This window comes from Colletotrichum higginsianum, chromosome 4, assembly GCF_001672515.1.
Source record: "Colletotrichum higginsianum IMI 349063 chromosome 4, whole genome shotgun sequence".
In the NCBI taxonomy this organism is placed as follows: domain Eukaryota; kingdom Fungi; phylum Ascomycota; class Sordariomycetes; order Glomerellales; family Glomerellaceae; genus Colletotrichum; species Colletotrichum higginsianum.
In genome coordinates this window covers 3344167-3363877 of record NC_030957.1, presented here as the reverse complement: position 1 = coordinate 3363877, position 19711 = coordinate 3344167, and the positions used below count along the sequence as shown (strand labels likewise).

At 55.3% G+C, this 19711-nt stretch overlaps 7 protein-coding genes across 7 annotated transcripts; 4 read left to right on the top strand and 3 right to left on the bottom strand.

Annotated features, from left to right (window-relative positions):
* Positions 1-1797: 1797 nt before the first annotated feature.
* Positions 1798-2913, top strand: CH63R_06327 (Tri14-like protein; the record flags this gene model as incomplete). The annotated part of the gene is made up of 1 exon (XM_018301302.1): positions 1798-2913. The coding sequence occupies one exon, from the start codon at positions 1798-1800 to the stop codon at positions 2911-2913; it is 1116 nt and encodes a 371-aa protein (XP_018159152.1).
* Positions 2914-4255: 1342 nt separating this feature from the next.
* CH63R_06326 (uncharacterized protein) lies at positions 4256-6073 on the top strand (the record flags this gene model as incomplete). Its single annotated transcript, XM_018301301.1, has 4 exons — positions 4256-4613; positions 5054-5137; positions 5198-5296; positions 5421-6073. 4 exons carry the CDS (start codon positions 4256-4258, stop codon positions 6071-6073), a joined length of 1194 nt encoding a protein of 397 aa, XP_018159151.1.
* A 9-nt stretch (positions 6074-6082) lies between these two features.
* Positions 6083-6424, top strand: CH63R_06325 (uncharacterized protein; the record flags this gene model as incomplete). Its single annotated transcript, XM_018301300.1, has 1 exon — positions 6083-6424. One exon carries the CDS (start codon positions 6083-6085, stop codon positions 6422-6424), a length of 342 nt encoding a protein of 113 aa, XP_018159150.1.
* A 422-nt stretch (positions 6425-6846) lies between these two features.
* Positions 6847-8485, bottom strand: CH63R_06324 (PAP2 superfamily protein; the record flags this gene model as incomplete). Its single annotated transcript, XM_018301299.1, has 2 exons — positions 6847-7325; positions 7405-8485. The coding sequence occupies 2 exons, from the start codon at positions 8483-8485 to the stop codon at positions 6847-6849; spliced, it is 1560 nt and encodes a 519-aa protein (XP_018159149.1).
* Positions 8486-10521: 2036 nt separating this feature from the next.
* CH63R_06323 (NGP1NT domain-containing protein) lies at positions 10522-12841 on the bottom strand (the record flags this gene model as incomplete). Its single annotated transcript, XM_018301298.1, has 4 exons — positions 10522-11258; positions 11318-11594; positions 11937-12672; positions 12744-12841. 4 exons carry the CDS (start codon positions 12839-12841, stop codon positions 10522-10524), a joined length of 1848 nt encoding a protein of 615 aa, XP_018159148.1.
* Positions 12842-13465: 624 nt separating this feature from the next.
* Positions 13466-14404, top strand: CH63R_06322 (uncharacterized protein; the record flags this gene model as incomplete). The annotated part of the gene is made up of 1 exon (XM_018301297.1): positions 13466-14404. The coding sequence occupies one exon, from the start codon at positions 13466-13468 to the stop codon at positions 14402-14404; it is 939 nt and encodes a 312-aa protein (XP_018159147.1).
* Positions 14405-14946: 542 nt separating this feature from the next.
* On the bottom strand, positions 14947-19528 carry CH63R_06321 (ABC-2 type transporter; the record flags this gene model as incomplete). The annotated part of the gene is made up of 5 exons (XM_018301296.1): positions 14947-17630; positions 17696-17992; positions 18067-18179; positions 18291-18850; positions 19064-19528. 5 exons carry the CDS (start codon positions 19526-19528, stop codon positions 14947-14949), a joined length of 4119 nt encoding a protein of 1372 aa, XP_018159146.1.
* Positions 19529-19711: the final 183 nt, after the last annotated feature.

The window sequence follows — 19711 nt, the reverse complement described above, 5'->3', positions numbered from 1 at the left end:
GGGAGTTCAATCAGGAACAAGGGAGTCTCACGTTGATGATGGCCATATGCTGTGGCACGTCAGGCTCCGGGACGAACAATGGCACGACGAGAACCCGGCCCTGGGCTGACGAAAAGGCTCGTAATCAACCGATTGCCGTGGTCCGTGACGCCGCTTCATAAGATGCATGTACAGTCGGAGCGCCGTGATGCGTTGAGCCGATGGGACGACAAAACCTGTGAGCTAGGTAGACGATCCATTCCTCGGTCGACAGGGCGCTTTATCTGAAGCAAGGGCCGACGGGGTTTTGGGCAAGTGTTTTACTGTTACATGCATGTAATCTCTTAAAAAACTAGATTCAAGGCCTGCATATTTCTGCATCGAATGAGGGGATATGTAAAGCCCGATAAGGCAAAGGCATACGTCGAGGCAGCGAAAACAAACTTCGCGAGCTGACCATTTGCTCACATAATCATGATGGTTTTGAACGATGACGAGTTGAGTTTGGACAACAAGGCTACCCTGCCTGTAGATTAGCAGCTGTGTGGTAAACAGTACAAGAGGGTTGCGCAACCAACATAGTGATTGTTTCAATCAAAGTGATGGGAGAAATCGAGTCGGCTGGTGTCGTCTACAACCAAAAGAATGAGGATGAAAATGATGGCCGAGAGTCAGGACGAATCGTGTTGGATTAAGGCACCTCGCGGCCGGACATGTTAGCGCAGAGTGGACCAGCACAAAACTACCTGCCTTACGCCTTACTGATTGCAGGTTAGTGCAGTCCTGATGGGGGCTGGATCAGCGAAAGAGGCTAGAGTCTAACCGATGCATTAAGTAGGCACTCGGCAGAGAGCAACCTACCTGCCTACCTAGGTAGGTACCTGAAATAGGTAGGTACCGTACCTACCTGCCTAAGGATTGACAATTGAAGGGAAGGGAAGGGAACTCGTTTTTTGATTCAACTTCAACATGGCGTCTCCCTGCCAATCCCCGAGGAACATGAAAGTCGTACCTAACAAGGCCATACGAGCCAACTGCTGGGGAAGGACTGCTGTGAGCCTGCTCCTGGACCAACTTCACCACTCATGGCCACCTCAATGTCTGTGCAGGTAGTCTAGTCTATGCGACCACATCCCTGTGTCCCACGTTGCAGTGCTTTGCCGGCAGCGATATTATTCGCTGAAGCCACCATCAACCTTTCTGGATCTCGACTGTAGGGACTTGTCGTTGTCCTTTTCGATGGCTGCTATGCTTGCGGATCGCCATGCCGAACTCACAGAACGATGACACCGAGCGCGGGGCCCTGTAATACATGTACTGAGCAACATCTCCTGACTATTCACATGGGAGCCACAGGCAACAAACAGCACATCTAGTCAAGGTCCTGGAACCGATCTCACCTCGTCCAATATCGAGCTGTGGACGTCTTGCCGTTGCCGAAGTCGACACGTCCAACCCCCTGTCACCCCAAACACTCGGACAAGCTTTCTGATCTGCCGAGTTTTATCATTCAGGGACTGTGCCTGAAGTCTCCACGCCATCCAAGGCTGCTTGCCGCCATAACGAGGCACGCAGACACATAAAGCAAGAGAGTCAAAATGGCAGCTTTCCTCTGCAGGCATTCTGCTGCTTCTGAACAAACGCTGGCTACCGAACTCGCAGTTTTCACTCAAAGGTTTATCATGATAAATACTTGGTAGGCAGTAGCCCTTCGATCTGCAACGAGGCCTCGCCAACCGCCCGCGCTTACAACGTTTTCTAACAATTCTGGAAGGGTGGCCGTTACCATCGCCGCAGACGTTATACTGAGAGGCCTTGATGGATCTCCTGGATCTTTGGACCGGCGTCCTGGCCGTCATTCTCGTCAAGCTGTCGCTTGTCGAGGGCACGCCACAGCCAGCAAGACAATGCGCCCCGCTCAAAAAAGGGAGTTTCACGATTCAGCAATACCAACTTTATCCCGAAAATGCAGACTGGGACGTTGAAAATTGCATCTTATACTTTGGGTTTGTCTCCTCTGGCAAGCCTAGCAGTAGTATTGCTAAAACAACTGTCAGGTCCTTGTTCAACGCCAGCGTTGCCGTTTATGATCCGTATAAGGAAAAGATGGTTGACATCATAATGTTCGATGGCATCACGCATAATCCCAGTCTACACATAGGCGGCGTGCAAGTTGATCCGCTTACCAAGCTTGTCTCCATCGTAGTCGATGCCGCTGCACCCTTTAACACAGGTGGGCAAGACATATCGGGCGACAACTTTATCATCAAGTACGATGCTGCCAAGAAGCTGGTGCTATGGAACAAAAACATAACTTCTGTGTCCAAGGGCCAGTACGCTGGCTTCCAGGACATTGGGCACGACCCCCGCGGAAACACATACATCGTCGGTTCGTTTCCGGGAACCATCTTGAAGGTGGACCGCGAGGGCTCTGCCGTCGTTCCTTGGTATCTACCTGCGAAAGTCAACCACACCAAGATCGGCTTTTCGGGGCTCGCTGCAACTGGGAACATTCTTCTCTCCAATAGCAACGAGGATTTCCAACTTTATCGGTTCGATATGAAAGCCGAAAAAGGCAGTCCCGTGCTTGTCCCTAGATCGCCGAACACGACACTGGCTATGACCGACGCTATATACTTGCCGCCAGTATATGGCAATAGGGTGCTTCTCGTGGCCGAAAACACCAAGGGAATCACCGTCCTGCGCTCTAAAGATGGGTCATGGCAGTCAGCAGAGCATTTAGGCACCGTGCCAAACGACTCCCCTCTGGCACAAGGAGGCACTGTTACTGCCGCAGTGCAAGTCGGAAACAGTATCTACATGGTTGAGGAGTTCTTTGCGGACCCTCCTGTCATGGGATCGACTGCCGGGAATAGGACAGCTTTCCCCATGGTCGACATCACCTCACAGGTTGAAGACCTCCTGAAGAGATAATGATCGCGTGGGAAAGAGAACTTGTTTCATAGCCTCCTGGCTCTTAATGTATCCTCAACTAATCTTGATTCTCATGGGTCTTTTTGTCAGTGGTTTCAAACAATCCGATACTCAACACGCTCATTTCACTGTCGACTCTCTGGGCCAGCAGAAAATCTTTGGCTCCCCGCACAACTTATCGAAGCTTCACCTCATGTACTTCTTGTGCAACATCAGACAGCAGAACCCTGGAGCGAAGCTCATGGCTTTTAGGGTAGAAGGGTCTACAAGTTATTTCTTATGTGGTCCGCAATGAAAGTCCTGGTCAAAAAGGTTTCCTGTAAATGCATACAAAACGCCGCGAGCTAAGAAAAAGATCCTCGCCACCAGCACTTGAGGCCTTCGGGATTGATTCATGTCTATGACCCCATTGGACAATGTTGTCTATGTCGAAACGAGACTGGATTTTTCAGAAGCGCTTGTTCTCGCTCGGGAATATCGATTTTGGCTCTAGGCAAACCGTATGGAACTGTCAACACCATGTCCCGTGGTTCCTCATACTACGATAGATAAGAACACCCTTGATTGATGGAAGGAAATTGCAGAGCCAACACATCCGAAGAAAGATGTCTTCAACTGGGAATATTTGCTCCAAAAGGATGTCACCGTGGGTTGCCCTCGTCCATGTCTACCATCGTGGCCTCTCAGCAACATCGCGAGAGTGTATGTATTCCCAAAGAAGAATAAAACATTGTTCTTCTAGATGATGGTGCAGATTGGAGGACAAGTCATCATCCTTAGCCTCCTTTCTTGTCCTTTTGCTCACCCCTTTCTACTTAGATAGGCTACGATGGCCTACAGAACACTAGTGACTGTGGCTTCAACAGGTGTAGTGGAAATATGAACACTGGCTAAGAGATGTGAGAGATGTTTCCTTCAAGCTGCACTTATATTTACATCAACTTTCCCACTTGTCCTCCCCTTTTGGCTACGTACAGCCTAACAATGTATCCTATGCCTTGGATACTTTTCTCTTAGAGTACATACAAGCCCCTAATGCGCTTCAGGATCGTCATCACTCACGCGTCTTGCAATGCCGTGAGGTTCCCCGTCGGCCAATGTCTTTGTCAACCCCCCTCATCTTCTATGCCCCCCCGTGCCTTTCATTCACCATTACCTCTTTACCTTCCACTTTACACAAATCTGAAGGACTGCCAGGGGAGAAGTCTTTTCAACCCACAAAGAAATCTCGAGGGAAGAATCTCTCTTTCAACCACTCTCGAACACAAAGAACTCGAACCGGTTCTAGACCTTACGCGATACTCGCTCCCTCGATCAGCTATTCGCAGTATCTTCCGTCATCATGAGTCAGCCTCAGAACCCTTCCGTGGACGGTGCCCATTCTCAGGGAGGTACGGACAACGGCTCCAGTAGCTACTCGGCGCAAGCCGAAGCGCAGAAGCGGCGTCGTTCAGGTCAAGTCGCTGGCAGGCCCGTCATACCCAATCGGCGGCGCACCCAGAACATGGTTCAGCACCGCGATACTAACAGCGGCAATGGCTTGGGTACATCCCTCGACAGGCTTCAGGATCTCAGAATCCGGGATGGTTATGGAGACGCGGAAGCCCTTCCCCAAGCTCAGTCGTCTCGAAAATCATATATGGCTGCATCTGATTCCGACGTCACTGACGGGTCTGCGGCGGTGGGAGCTCAAGATATTGGTGAGCTCGAGAAGCCTTCAGATACACACGTGGAACTATTTGATACCTGCTGTTTCCCATAGGATGGATTGAATTTCCGAAATGGAATACATACTGATCGCTTCCAGCTGCTGCAGATCCCACGTTCAAGACGACCACAGCCGAGGGAGCTCAGCCAACCCAGCCAACAACAACAGCAACAACACGTCTGAACGCGGACTTGAGAGCCATGAATACTCAGCACCTCTCGCGTAAATCTCACCCAGACGACTACCCGACCCCAAAAAATCAAAACAATTCTAACTGAAATTTTCTAGTCGCTGCAGACACAACACCGGCACTGGCATTTTCACCTGCTTCAACTTCGTCACTTTCACCTACGCAACGTCAGACGAGTGAGTTTTCCTTGCTGAAGAAAAGAGATCCCTCCCATGAATCAATACATTTTTGCTTACCCATAGTAGAGATGGAAGGCAAACAGACCGACTCGCCTATGGGCCCTACTGGTCCAGCCATGGGCTCTTCAGCTCCGCAGAACTCGTCTCGTAAGTCTCATCCGGAGCTTTCGACATCGCGCACTGGATTATTTTACTGACTATTCCAAGCCGACATGATGCAAGCTGGTCCCAGCGGCGATCCGACGCAGAATCCGATGGTGACTGCGGCCTCATCCGGACAGACGCGTCTTGTTCGCGCGCAGCTTCGTGAGTCTTGCCCCTTTACCCCTTTTCATCAGCTTGAGTCGACCTTCATCATTTTCATCCTCCTGATCAACGAGTCATCTGGTATTTACTTCTCTTGTAATATCACTGACTCTTGTTTCATCAGATACCGATAAGCACCGACGAGCCAGCGTGGTCAACGTCCCGAGTCCCCTGAAGCAAGTCACGTCGGGCAGCCCCCCGACCGTCGAGTCTTCCCTTGAGAACGTCGGACCTCCGCCGTCTTCGACTCTGGAGAGAGTCCCTGGAACCAACTCGACCATAAGCGTCGACCAAGAACAGGATCAACTTGGCGAGGCAGCCGCCAGCGTCGCCCCGCTTCTTTCCCCTCGCAGACCCGGCCCCCCTATCCCTCGCCACCAGATTTCCTCGCTGATTCAGGACGATCCCTTCGTAACCTCCCAGCCCGGACCTCAGACCCTCAATGCGAACCCTGTCGCCAATAGCCAGCCTGTATCCAAGGCCGAGAAAGTTGCCGGCCAACTGGCCAACGCACGCGCAGCCGTCCGCCATGGCTACCGCGGTCCCTTCGACATTGGCGATTTCATCTGTCTGATCGACCCTTACACCGGCGAGCCGCAGCCCATCGCCTACAAGGAGCAGACCGAATACGGTGAGATCACCCGCGATATCCTCTCCAAGAAAGACATCCGCAACATCGAGTCCTCCAATACCGGCAAGGCCATGTGGGGCAAGAATGGCGAGTTCAAGGGTTTCGAGGAGTCCCAATCCGCCGCCTGGATCTTTGGCCCCGCCTAGAACGCGAGCATGCAGGCGGAGAAGAAGGAAGCCCCAGCCTTGCCCAGCGCCTTCAAGCCCGGCGCCAAGGATGTCTTCATGGGCGCCAGACTCGGCGAGGGCAACGACGACGTCCTGCTGGAGAAGGTGTCTCCGGCTCTGCCCAGCGCCTTCAAGCCCGGTGGCAAGGACGCCTTCATGGGTGCCCGGCTGGGCGAAGGCAACGACGACGTCTTGCTGGAGGAGGAGGCGCCGCCTTTCACGACGAAGTCGGGCCCGACGCCCTACTGGATGAAGGAGGCGAACGAGACGCTTGGCATCCCGAACGAGGGAGATCTGTTCGAGTATTGCGACCTGGACTTTTCCGACTGAAGTAGAGTTGGGACGAGAAATCTTTAGCCCGATCCTTTGGGAAAGGCAGGCAAGGCAAGCAGGCTAAGGGGGGGGGGTTATGGGCTTTGCTGGCTCTAGGTTTTGGGACTCGGACGAGGGAGGGTCTCGGATGGCCTCGACCTTGGGCATGTAATAAGTACTGGATGTCTGTCTATTCAACCTGGGTACAAGAAACGAAACTATTTTCCGTCATTACTATTTGCAAAAGAAAAGTGCCTTGGAACCGCTAGCCCGGACTTTGATCTAAACTAACAGGGACCAAGACATAAGACGACCCTTTTTTTTTTTCTTCGAGACTGGTGGACTTCTTTCATAGGCTGCAGTCAATCAGTAACGAGTGTTTTCTTCTTCTCAAGAACACACGTCTCCAGCTTTTCGAGCCGACAGGGTTCGACGAAAGCTCATAGCCTGAGCATTTGCGGCTTCGACCCGGTAGCATTCTGAGAAGCCTCGGTCTCGTTCGAAGGGGCCTGAGTTCCGTTCGTGGGAGACTGGGTTTGATTCGAAGGGGCGGCAGGCATGCCCCCTTCGGCGGGAGGCTGTGGAGGCATCTGGTCGGGAGGCGGTGGAGGCATCTGGTCGGGAGGTTGAGGCATTTCGCCGGGAGGTGGAGGCATTTCTCCGGGAGGCATTTCGCCGGGAGGTGGAGGCATTTCGCCTGGAGGCTTCTCGCCCCCTCCGCGGCCACATGTCATGTGCAACGTGACCTCGCCGCAGTTGACGCCCTGATCGTCTTTCTTGTACAGGTTGTACGTCTGGTTGTCGGCCTCGCACTGGAAGAACTTGGTCTGGTTCTGGAACATCAACTGGCCGTCACAGCCGGTCGCCCAGCCTTTGTCGGGCTTCTGGCCCGGGTCGCACTGGAGCGTCTCGGTAGGGGCTGAGGAGCGGCGTTGTCAGCTTCCATGGGCCATGGCCGTGGGGAAAGAAGTAAAAGGGAGGAGGGGCGGGTAACTTACGTGTCCACCACATGCCGCGTCGTTTGGAGTCGACGATCTGGCCGTTCTCCAAGCGGAAGTTTACCGGCTTGAGACCGATCCTGAGCTGTCCGCTTTCAAGCTGGCCGATCCACCCAGTGACGGTGCCCTTGGCTTTCATCCGAAGCTTGGCGCACTTCTTCTTGGGGGTTTTGCCGGGGTTCTTTCCGGGGTTCTTGCCGGGCTTGTCGGGCTTGTCGGGCTTGTCACCCCCTTTTCCACCACCGGTGGGAGTGGCAGAGGGCATGGCGGACTTGTCACCCCCTTTTCCACCACCTTCACCACCACCGCCGCCTCCACCACCGCCTCCACCACCGGTGGGAGTAGCAGAGGGTTTGGCGGACTTGCCGGGCTTGTCACCCCCTTTCCCACCGCCTTCACCACCGCCTCCTTTGCACTCTCCGCCGCCGGAACCACCACCGCCACCGCCGCCGCCGCCTCCAATACCGGTGGGAGTGGCAGAGGGTTTGGCGGACTTGCCGGGCTTGTCACCCCCTTTTCCACCGCCTTCACCACCGCCTCCCTTGCACTCTCCGCCGCCTCCACCACCACCACCGCCGCCGCCGCCGCCGGAACCGCCGCCTCCACCACCGGTAGGAGTGGCAGAGGGCATGGCAGACTTGCCGGGCTTGTCACCCCCTTTTCCACCACCTTCACCACCGCCGCCTCCGCCTCCGCCTCCGCCTCCTTTGCATTCTCCGCCACCATCACCACCTCCGCCGCCGGGAGGGTTCTCGCCACTACCACCGCCTCCGCCGCCGGGAGGGTTCTCGCCACTGCCACCACCTCCGCCGCCGGGAGGATTCTCGCCACTGCCACCGCCACCACCGCCGCCGCCGCCGGGACCACCGGTGGGAGTGGGAGTGGCAGAGGGCTTGGCGGATTTGTCACCCCCTTTTCCACCACCTTCACCACCACCACCACCTCCTCCTCCTCCTCCTCCTCCTCCGCCTCCGGGGTTGTGGTTTGGTTCCACCAATGTGCTGTTAGATTCCCTGGGCACTAAGGCCACAGCGAGAGAGCTCGTGGCCAGGGATATGACGGTGACTACAGAGAGACGCATCGTGGGTGTCTGTCTTTTTTCGACTTTGGCCGTAGCCTCGGAACGTTACAAGAGAAGTGGAAGCAAGGAATAAGGGTGATGACAACAGACGTCACTCGGCCAAGGAAAAGATTCAGGAACAGAATCGATGCAACGGATGGCCCGAGTTCGAGGAAAAGGAAAAGATGAATGGGTTGGGGGAGAGCCTCAAGACTTTATTGATCCTCTTGGCTCCGATGTAGAAAAAGATAGTTTCGGACAACCATCAGATTAGAGGGTGTGAAGAAGAGACAGAACGAGGGGGAAGCAACGTCAGCACCAGCGGAAGGAATGCTTCATGGCTTTATGCTTTCTAGACCCCCTCAAAGCTTGAATGTTTGCCGACATTTTCTCTTCTCTCAATGGTTAGAGATGCGAATGAGGATGAGGAGGGGTTGGGAAATCGACACGGCCCCCGTATGCGCAACTCACACACACATACACACACAGAACCTTCGACGGACACGACAACGTGAGAAAAAAAGTATCCTCGAAGCGAATGACTAGTCAGTTATCCGTGAGCGGAATGCTCGAGTAATGTAGTAGACATGGTACGAATGGGGAGAAGAAACATCCGGGGGAGTGGAGGGGGAGAGAGGGAAGAGCAGAAAACGGAGAACGAGGGGCGTTTCCGTGAAGCTTGAAGCGTTCCCTGAGGAGCAAGAGAACTACAGGAAGAGGAGGGACAAGGGTGTCGACTTGAAAAAACAAGGCAGAAACGGCGAATCGGAACTTTGGGTACTGAGTACACGTGGGGTCGACGCCGCTTCGTCGACATGATTTTGCGGAGGGAAACTGGGGGTGAGAGGTCGAAGCTGCGTGGCCGGAGGTGTGTTCCCGGAGTCGTCAGTCAGTCGTTGTGGTGAGAAGGTGTGTCGGCCAAAAAGGTCATGAATGAACACGACTCATTTTCAGACGATCGATACCCTGCGATCGGTAGCCCGGATGCTAGAGCAGGCCATTCACAGTACGGTACAGTACACTAGACGAAACGAAGAGAAACCTCGTCGCCACGCTAGTAGGAAGGAAGAAATTCTGTGCAGAAACAAACTTTTGAACGAAGGGGAGGAAGCTGGGGCGTCCTTCGGGCCCGGTTGAGACGGAAGCTCGAGGAGAGACACCAACAAACTCTCCTGCTTCACTCCTTTAGTTGCGACGACGAACCTAAACGCTGCGGAAGGTTAAATGGCTTCGTCGACGAATCCCAATTTCGCCGTCGCCTGATGTTTCGACTCCGTCAAGGGTCAACGACGCAAGGGAGGGGGAAAGCAGTGAAGCGAACGACTGCGGGGTTTGTGGCGATAGCATATAGGTAAGTAGTTGCAAGAACGCGGAGTAGAAGGAATCAAAGTTTTTATCGGTTGAATCCGAGTGTATATTTTAACCGACTGACGATCATCAAGTCGTCATCCTTCTTTGTTGTTTGGTATTCTATGATATTGTCTTTCTTTTTATCAGAGTTTGGGGAACGAAAGGACTGGCGCCTATAGTCTCCGAAAGAGGCACGTCGAAGAATGGGACAGCTTTCCATAGATGGCAACTCGCCATTCAAGACAACATAATGGGGGTATCATACGGTAATAACGCCATGCTCGGTTCCTCAAGACAAGAGAGAGAGAGGGAAGAGAGATGTTTGGGAAACCCCCTCGCGGCTGGAAGTCTGTGCTCAACTTGAGAAACACGCGGGAAGACACGCCTCAGGGATCCCCGGCCACATAGGCCTGGAAGAGCCGCACTCGGGTGCCGGACAACAACAGCCTCAGTATCTGGAAACAAATCAGGGTTGTAACCGAACAGGCGTGTCCCAGCTGGACCTTCAATGGCCCCGTCATCTCACGGCTGACAACAACGGACGTATTCTTCTTGGGCCGTCCGACCGAATGCGAACGGCAATCTCCCTCTTCTTCTCGAGTCAGCAGTCCCAATTTTGGCCATGTTCCCACCTTCACAGGTGAGGCTGCCGAAACTTCGGCGTCGCAGCGAAAGATGTTCGTCTAGCAGACTGTGGCCTGATGAGTTCAGGTCTTTCTCCTCTTCTTGGAGGCGTTGCTGGCACTGCGGTCAGAGATGGCCTTGACGGACGTGTTGTAGCTCGTCTCCGATGCCGCCCCGTCACCGCCATCTTCGCTCTCTGAGTCATCGTCTGATATTTCGTCGAGCGGTATCATGTCGTCCGAATCGTCTTCAACACCCTCCGATGCCTCACCCAAGGACTTATCACCATCGGGCTTGTCATCGCCAGAGTTGAAACCTTCAAACTCGTCGCCGTCCTCTTCCTCGTCGCTGTCACTGCCAACAGAAGAGGGACCCATAGAAGTGTCGGCGACACTCTCGGCCATGTCTGCTGCGGCGCGCTTTCGCTTCTGAGGCATCTCACCGAGTCTGCCGCTACGCCCCTCGATGCCCTCGCTCGTCTCTGCACCCTCCTCTTCGACAGGAGCAGGAGTGAACCAAGGGATCTTTCCACGCATGAAGTCGTTAAGCACCATCTTGGCGACTCCGTCCAGGTCGGGCTCTCCCTTCCTCAGCAGACGACCGCTCTTTCGTGCAATCATCTCGAGGAACTCCATGTGGTTGTTCCAGCCCTTGAGCTCATATGTCCTTTCCATGTGGTGCGTCTTGACCTTGGCGAGGACAGCTGGGATGTACTGCTCCGGATTGTCGACGTTCTCAACACGAACAACACCTCGGAGGAGCAAGTCCTGAGGGGTGTCGGTCTGCGACGGCGGAACGATACCGGGACAGTCAATCATGTCTGGTCAAGTCAAGTCAGCATGTGAACGATGGATGATCGAAGGGTGAGGGGGTACGGACAAATCTTGCGAGTGAGGGTGATGTACTGCCACACCTTGGTCTCACCAGGAATAGGCGCGACGGTGGCGACCTTCTTACTCCTCAGGGTGTTGACGATACTGCTCTTGCCGACATTGGGGTAGCCGATGAGACCGACTGAGATCTGCTTGCGGTCGCTGTGAAGCTTGGCATACTGTCTCAAGAGCTCAATCAAACTACCCTTACCAAAGGGGTTGGTCAGACTCGAGTGCATGGCCAGCGTAGGCTTGTCCTTGGAGAAGTATTTCACCCAACGGGCCTGGGTCAAGTCAGCTTCTGCCGCAAACCAACGTTGAAAACACATGGTGTTGAAGATATGTATGCTTCGCTACTAAGAAATACCGCCATGGAGAGGCTCGGGAGAGCACTGGCAGACTTCAACTCAAAGTGATGCAATTCCATCTCATGATGGGAGATCCAAAACGGACCCCATCAGCCCTGGTCCGAAAACCAGGACAGCGAGACGGCCCTCAATTTTCCCAGTGTTTAACGGAGACCCTTTCATTGGGGGCAACGGATGTGCGAAAGGATTCCTGACAAAGACACTGGGGTTTCGTTCGGGGAGAGATGGCAAGGGAGAAAGACGCGGGGATGAACGTACAGCAACACTCGTAGGCACCAAGTCCGTCTTGTTCAAGACGAAGATGAGATGCTTGTGGGGGGCCTCCTCGCGGAGGTACTTCTCGACACTTCGACACCTCGTTCCCAGAGGATCGCGAGCGTCCAGAACGTGGATAACAACGTCTGAGGAGTCGAGCACGCGGTACAGCTCGTTCCAGATACGCTTGCTCTGACCTTTGTTGAAGATGGGCTCGATCGACATGGTGACATGGCTCTCGTCCTCGCCGTCCGGGCCGGCCCCGGAGTTTCCGCTGAGCAGCTTGGCTTGGTCGAGGCGGTCGTTGTAGCTGTCGAGGTCCTTGTCGACCTCGCCGGCCAAGTCGGCAATGGAGCCGGCGCCAATCTTGACGCGCTTCCTCTGCGACTTGGGACCGAATGTGTCTCCGAAAGAAGAAGTCTCAATCGTCATCTTGGCCTGGTGCTTCTTCAGGCCGTTGGTCTCAGAACCGTCCTTGATCAACGACATGGGCAACTTGTTGCTTTTCAGCAGGACCGAGTAGGGGTCCGCGGCTTTCTCCGCCATGGCACTACGGAACGCAGTCAAGCTCTCCTGGGAGATGACGCGTGTGTTGCCGAACCACTTGCGGTTGGGCTCGATCCGGGCGGTAGGGATATCTCGGCTCTGGTACGACGCGGCTTTGGTGATCTCGCCGTCGGCGTTGCGCTGGGGCTTGCCATCCTTGTACATATTGAGTTGCCTCACCCGCTTGGCAGAGCTGTGATCGCTACGTTAGCCGCCTGTCACTGGATCTCAGGCATATTCCTGTTCAGAAGGGAACAACCATACCGGTAGAAGTTCTCGCCCTTCACCTTGACATTGCCCATGCCATCGCCGGTCTTGCCCTGGCGAACCTTTCGGCTCGCCTCTTTCTTTCCGGTTCCCATCTTGGTGACCGCGAACTCTCCCAGTCGTAAGAAAAAAGGCTTGACAGGTGTGGGAAGGTAGGACGAGAGACTGGGAAGGAGCTGGAGTCGGTGAGGTTGTAAGAAAGGATTGAGAGAGGGAGGTTGGAGCTGCAGCGCGCGCTGTAAAGAAAGATCTTTCTTCTGCGGTGGTGGGGTCCGCTTGGGAATTTTTTAGTGGAGTCGTTGAAATTTTTTGGAGACTTCGGCGCGTGCTCGCGCCGTAGCGCCGATAAACCAATCAAAGCTGTTTAATCTGCATCCACAGCTAAAGCTTCAAATTCACCCCCGGTGTTGGCCCTTTCCCACATCCTCCTCGAGCCTGGAGACTGCGAAAGACGCCAATTCAAGCTGCCCCATCGACCTGTTTCCCCCTGTAGCAGCCACACCAGACCGTGCATCTATCCAATCCTGGATATTCTCGAGAATTTCTCAGGTCCATGATCCCAACATCACGCTGATTGCATCTCAAGCCGCCACGAATCGACTCCCATCCCCCTCCTCAGCGCTGTCGCCGCCACAGCTGCCGCCACCGCCGCTGTTGTCGTCTCTCCCTTCATAACCCGGTGCCATCAGTGTCGTGACAACCGCTGTCCTGCCGTCGTCATGTCATCAAGATGTTCCTGCTCGCGACTGACGCGGCTCCAGACGGCCATCGTCGCTAGACCGACCAACATCAACCTCACACGACCATTCTCGACCACGACGTCGAAACTCAAAGTGCCCCCCGAATCCCCCCTCTGGATTCAGGTCCCGACGCCGCCTCAGTCTCAGTCGTCCGAGGAGAAACCCCCCGTCGTCAAGGGTACCCTCCCGACGCCCCGCGACGTCTTCCCACACAAGGAGGCCGACCGCAAGGCGCAGCCGGGATACCTCGAGGAGACGGCGCCTCTCCCCGCCAACCAAGCCTCCCAGGAGCCCGCCCCGCCCGGCTCGCGTCTCGAGCACCGTCGCCGCATGGCCGATATCCGCCGTGAGAACCTCGGCGTGGCCCTGCAGGGCCTCTACAAGCGCAAGCAGGAGCGTGTCCAGGCCGAGACTGCTATCAGGGATCGCCGTCTCCGCGACCACCAGCGCGCAGCCGTGGCCCCCGAGCGCTGGGATGACCGCCTCACCCGCAGCTCCGTGCTCTCCTCCCTGGTCAAGACGACCGCTGTCGAACTCGACCCCCAACGCTATGTCCGCGCGCAGCAGAGCAAGGTCAAGACAGCCAAGCTGGCCCAGCAGAAGAGCGAAGCGAGGCAGGACGCGCTGATGGAGCTGTACATCAATGCCTCCAAGTTCATCGTCTCCGAGGACCAGCTGGGCAAGGAGCTCGACAAGCTCTTTTCCGAGGACTTCTGGAAGCGCCAGGGCAAGTCCATGGCCCACGACTCGGACAACGCTTGGGACGTCTGGGGACAGCCGCCGACGGTCAAGACCATGCTGGACGACATGTTGAGGAAACAGCAGCGCGCCATCGACTTCCACCAGACCGCACAGGACAGGACTGTGAAGCGGCAGAAGACAATCGCCGAGGAGTTGACGGGCGGAAAAATGGAGTAAAGGTAGTTTGGTTCAGTGTGTCTCGCCACAGAAATGGGTCTGCCGGCCAGCCTCGGAATTGGCTTCGTTCGGCGGATTGCATCAAAGCCCACCCCCAAAAAGTGTATATCGGCCCTGTAAAATCTCATCATCTGGAAGTTGTCGTGGTTTGGATCAGACATCATCATCGTCATCACGTCTTCGCGCGCCCATCATACCAGATGAAAGTCGGGGTGCTCAAGTCACCCGGAGCCCGCAAGTCAACTTGTACTACTATCAATTCTTTGTAGCATTAAAAAGAAGCAGCCAACTTCAAAACTATCATGACATGAGAATTCCCCCGCCAACGCCGTGAAGTAAACCCCCCATATGGACATTGGCAAAGTATTGCCATTGGGAAAGGAATTGTTTGTATGTGTTTCTGTGTGGAATCTCTATTGAAATCGACCAAAGTCGCCATACCCCTCGAGAAAGTGGCCATGACGCTTCCGTATTCGTACACTTGTTTGTATACCAAAAAAGCACCTACATGCTGACATTCGTTGGGGTTGGTAGACGTGACATCACCTCTTCTCGACGAGAAGGAAGTGCATGGCGGCGTAGGCGAGAATGATGAAGACAACACCAAAGGTGCCGAGGCTGACGACGTCGGCCCACAGGGCGTCGTTGTTGAAACCAAAGGAGCTCAAGATGGCGGCACCCGGGACGGTGATGTCTAGGCCGTATTTCTTGTCGACAAGGGTCAGTTGAAGCACCTCATTGACGATGAGCGACTCGAATCCGTAATGGAAGATGGAGAGCATCTGGAGCCAGAGGGCAGCCTTGGGGATGGCGTTGTGGTTGAGTAGCAGACCGGCGAAGAGCAAGCTGAATAGCATGACCAAGCTGCCAATCAAGTTGGCTACCCCGCCGTCCTTGCAGATGATGCCAATAAACAGGCAGATGGCAGCGGCTGCGAAGTTGAACAGGACTAGCACGAGGATGAACTTGAAGAAGTGGGCGGCATCAGGGACCAAGCCTGTCATTGGATAGATGATGGCGCCCATGAGGAGGGGTGGAATGATACGGAGTGGAATGATGTCGAAAAGAATCTTGGCCGCAAAATAGGTGATGGGTGAATAGTAGCCGTTGGCACGCTCTCTGACGAACAAGAGCCTCTCGGTAGCGAAGACGTTCAAGCTGGTCAAGGTGCTGAACCCGAACAATGCTAACAGGAAGAAGAATAGACCCAGACGGTTCTGGAATCCTGGGATGTCGTCGGTCAATCCGTAGAACAGATATCCGGACAGAACCGCGAGGAGGATCGCGATGGCGTAGTGGGTCAACATGAGAATAGGGTTTCTGTACAGGTTCTTCCAGGTCCGCTGAGACAGGATGATGAACTGGCGGGTGTAGCCCACGCGAGCGTAGCCCTTGCCGATGGCGCTTATGTGGATGTTCGGCCCCTCTGGGTTGTACCCGTTTGCATTCTGTCCGTTGGCACCCTGAGCGGCATTGATGGATTGCTGAAGCTCATCGTGCGTGGAGCCTGCAATGTCGGATTCGGCGAAGGAGCGAATCAGAACATCCAAGTCGGTTCCAACGTACGCGGCAGGGGGAAGGTCGTGGGGGTCCTCAACATTGATGGACGGTACGAGGCCTGGCTGGGTCTGCAATTTGTAGGATCCAACGTCCTCTCCGCCGGCGTCCGATGAAGCAGCAGTGTCGGCATTGTTCTTGCGACGGGTGAAGAGCTCTCGCTCTTGGCGAACCTTGACCGAGTCCCGACGCTTGTTCTTGGGGCGCGATGAGGAGGATTCAATACCACTGTCCTCGTTGATAGACCCGCCAGAAATGCTGGCGATAGACTTGACAGCAGTGGTGCTGCTGGGTCCTAAACTGGCCACGTCGGCGTTCAGGGCGCCATCATCTTCAGAGGTGGTAGCGCCCGCGTGCATCGTGAGGTCGACGAGGTAGTCGGCAATGTTGAAGCCGGGGGGGCACGAGTAACCAATGTGGTCGAAATACGCCTGGCACTGAGAAAAGGGACCCGAGTAGACCGCGCCACCTCGCGCCAATAGAATGAGTCTGTCGAAGAGGGCGACAATATTGGACCGAGGCTGGTGAATCGTGAAGACAACGGTACGCTTGTAGTTCTTGGCCAAGGTAACCAGACATTCAATGACGTTGAAGGCGTTATAGGCGTCCAGGCCGCTGGTGGGCTCGTCCAGGAACAGAATGGAGGGGCTCGTGACAAGCTCACAGGCGATGCCGACTCGGCGCTTCTCTCCGCCAGAAATGCCACGACCCTTGCCTTCCTCGGAGCCAATCAAGGAATCGCGAATGTGGTAGATACCGAGCTGCTTCTCGACCTCGAAGACGCGCTGCTCCTTGGCGGCGCGGCCCATGTTACGGGGCAGACGGAGAAGAGCGCTCGTCAAGATGGTCTCGTGGACAGTCAGAGTAGGCAGCATGGTGTCTTCCTGGTCAACGAAGCCGATGACGTTTTTGTAGTCCGTGTCGGTAACCTTTTCGCCATTGACGTAGAAATCGCCAGAAACCTGTCCTCGCTTGTTCTTCCTGGCCAGGATATCGAGGAAGGTGGTCTTGCCAGCTCCCGAGGCGCCCATAATGGCTGTGACCTCACCCGGGTGGGCCATGCCCTGGATATTGTTCAGGATACGCTTCCCATTGAGGTCGTAGGCGACGTTCTCGAAGTAGAGGGAAGCGGGCTTGTGGTCGGCCATGAGCTTCAAGGACTCGTCGTCGGAGTCGTCAAGCACGATGGCGCCGTACTTGAACTGGCGGCGGGAAAGGTACCAGGTCAGCAGAATGATGGCGACAACGAACAGGGAGCAGGCGGCGATAACACTGGCGATGAGCGGAGTGTTGATCTTCTTGACAGGTCGCTCGTAGCCGGGGACTTCGGTGTGGTAGAGACACTCTCCGGAGCGACAGTTCAGCTGAATGCTGCTGTCGCCGATCAAGGACAGGATAAGATCATCCATGGCAGGCTCTCTGAAGGCGCAGTTGTTGACGCCTCCATTCTTCTGCAGGCACTGGAACTCGGCGGGACCGTTGATCTCCTCGACTAGGAAGTCGCTAATGTCGACGGAGCCGTTCTCGCCACACAGCATGCGGTCAGAGATGCAGTTGCACTCGATCTTGTTGCACTTGTAGTCGGTGCTATTCTGGCTGTCGTTGATGTCGGCGGTGGAGGAGCAATCGTTCAAGTGGCAGTAGAAGGACTCGCGTTCGTCAACCCAGACTGGCGTGGGGGGGCGGTTTGGTTAGCTTACGAGGTTGAAGGTAGGTGGCGAAACGAGAACTTACACTGGAAATCGCAGTTGCCCTCTTCCTTCTTGCAGGTAAAGGTGACCTGGGGGCGCTTCTCGCCAAGAAGATCGGTGATCTTCTTGTTGGTCACATCGCAGATCTGGTAGTTATGGTTGATGACCTCGCCATTCTGGTAGCAAACACCGCCCTCCTTGGTCTCCATAAGAGCGTCGCAGGCCAGGTTGCTCGTGCAGACATTGCAGTTGATGCCGGTCCAGCCGTCGTCGCATTGGCACGAGTCACCAGTTCGTCGAGGTCTATCGGTGTTATCGCCACGGGACAGAGATCCGCACACTACAGCGCTTGTGTCAGTGATGCGCCGAGGTTGTGCGACAGGACGGCGGAGGGGAAAGAGAGCATGTGCGTACGTGGATCGAGGCAGTCATCACCGCCGAAGCCTTCGGGACAGTTGCATTTGCCTGTATAGTCGTTGCAGCCGGCGAACTGGGTGCACTTGTGGGCGGGGAGGAGACAGTTGAAGCTGGGTGACGAGGGCGATCTGTCAGTATTTGGACCTTGATGGCGCAAAGCAACAAAGCAACAGACTGGACACGGGGAAAACAAGGAAGGGCGACAGCAAGGAAACACTCACCAAGGCGGGCAGTCGGAGGGCCGGTCGTCGAGAAGTGTCAGCTGCGCACGCAGCATATCGGCGGTGGAGTAGTTGCGCTGTGCCGAAGCCAGGGCGGGAAGACAAGCCAAGGCGCCGATGAGGAGGCTCCTCAAGGCAAGAGGAGCCATGATGGGCGGTTTGGGTGGGTGAGAAGGACACCGATTCGAAGCGGGCGGGTTTGCAGAGACGGGCGGGATGAGGTGTCGTCGATGTTGAAGGAGGAGATGGGACTTCAGAGACCAGAGATCAGAGAGAACATGGAGGACGGGGCCGAAGGGAGGTGGGCAGAGCAGTAGCAGCAGCAGCAAAGCGGCGCAACGTGTCGGAAGAGCAAGGCGAGGCGAGATTAGATAGGTAGAGAGGTAGGATGGAGGAGGAGGAGAAGCTCTTGGCCTGCGGCAGAACAGGCGGCCGGACAACAGACAACAGACGCGGGTGCGAGTGCGGGTGGGTGGGTGGGCTGGGGGCCAAAGGTACCGAAGTGATGGAGGAGGCGCCACCGAAGAACCGGCCGGGTTCTCTACAATTCTATTCTCAAGCTATTGTCGTTTTTTCAAAGGCCGTACTTGATAGGTAGCCGTTCTTTGGGACGCCAGTATCGTTGTTTCTTTATTTCGGTCTTTTCTACGGATGCTTTCCGAGCATACCTACTAGCCGGTTGGAGGTACAACAATACATGCCGACCTTCTAGCCTGCTGGTACTTCATTACGTCGATGCTGCTGCTGAGCGGGTTCCAAGCTTACGTAGGTACCTTTGCAGCAACTAGCAACCAAGGCACAATCAAAGCAGTCTTCAGTGCTTCTGGCGCAATCGACAGCACGTGTAGGCGAGTACCAGTCTGGAGGGGGTCGGCCCGTACAAGCGCAGCACACAGCCCCAGATTAAGTCCAGAGGCGCTGGTTGGTTGATTGACACGCTGAATGCCCCCACTGCACTGGTTGGAAATGCGCAACAGTGTTGGTCGTGGTGGCTGAAGCATTGTGTTTCCGGGTGCAGGGAAGACGCTTGGAGTGAGCTCCGAGATCCATGAGAGCATTGCGCTTCGCTCATCATCTCTACCAGCAGTAACGTCAACATTGAAACGGCACGATGCACCCCATGCCGCAGGTCTAAGCGCAAAGTCCAGCACAAGCACAAGCACAACCACTACCACTGCTGATGAGTCAATGACTGACTGACTGACTGCAGACTGACCGCTTACTTGCCACGAGCCCATGGTTGCAGTGACTGCGAGCCATCCACCATTAATTCCTGGACACACCCAGTCTCCATCCGATTGATGGGCGGCCACAATACAACTTCCGGTCCCTGCTGTCCGGGGAACCGGCCGCGGAGCAACCGTCCACCGTGGCACGGACAACGGCAACTAGCAGAACGGCGGAGCGATAATGGGCTTGCG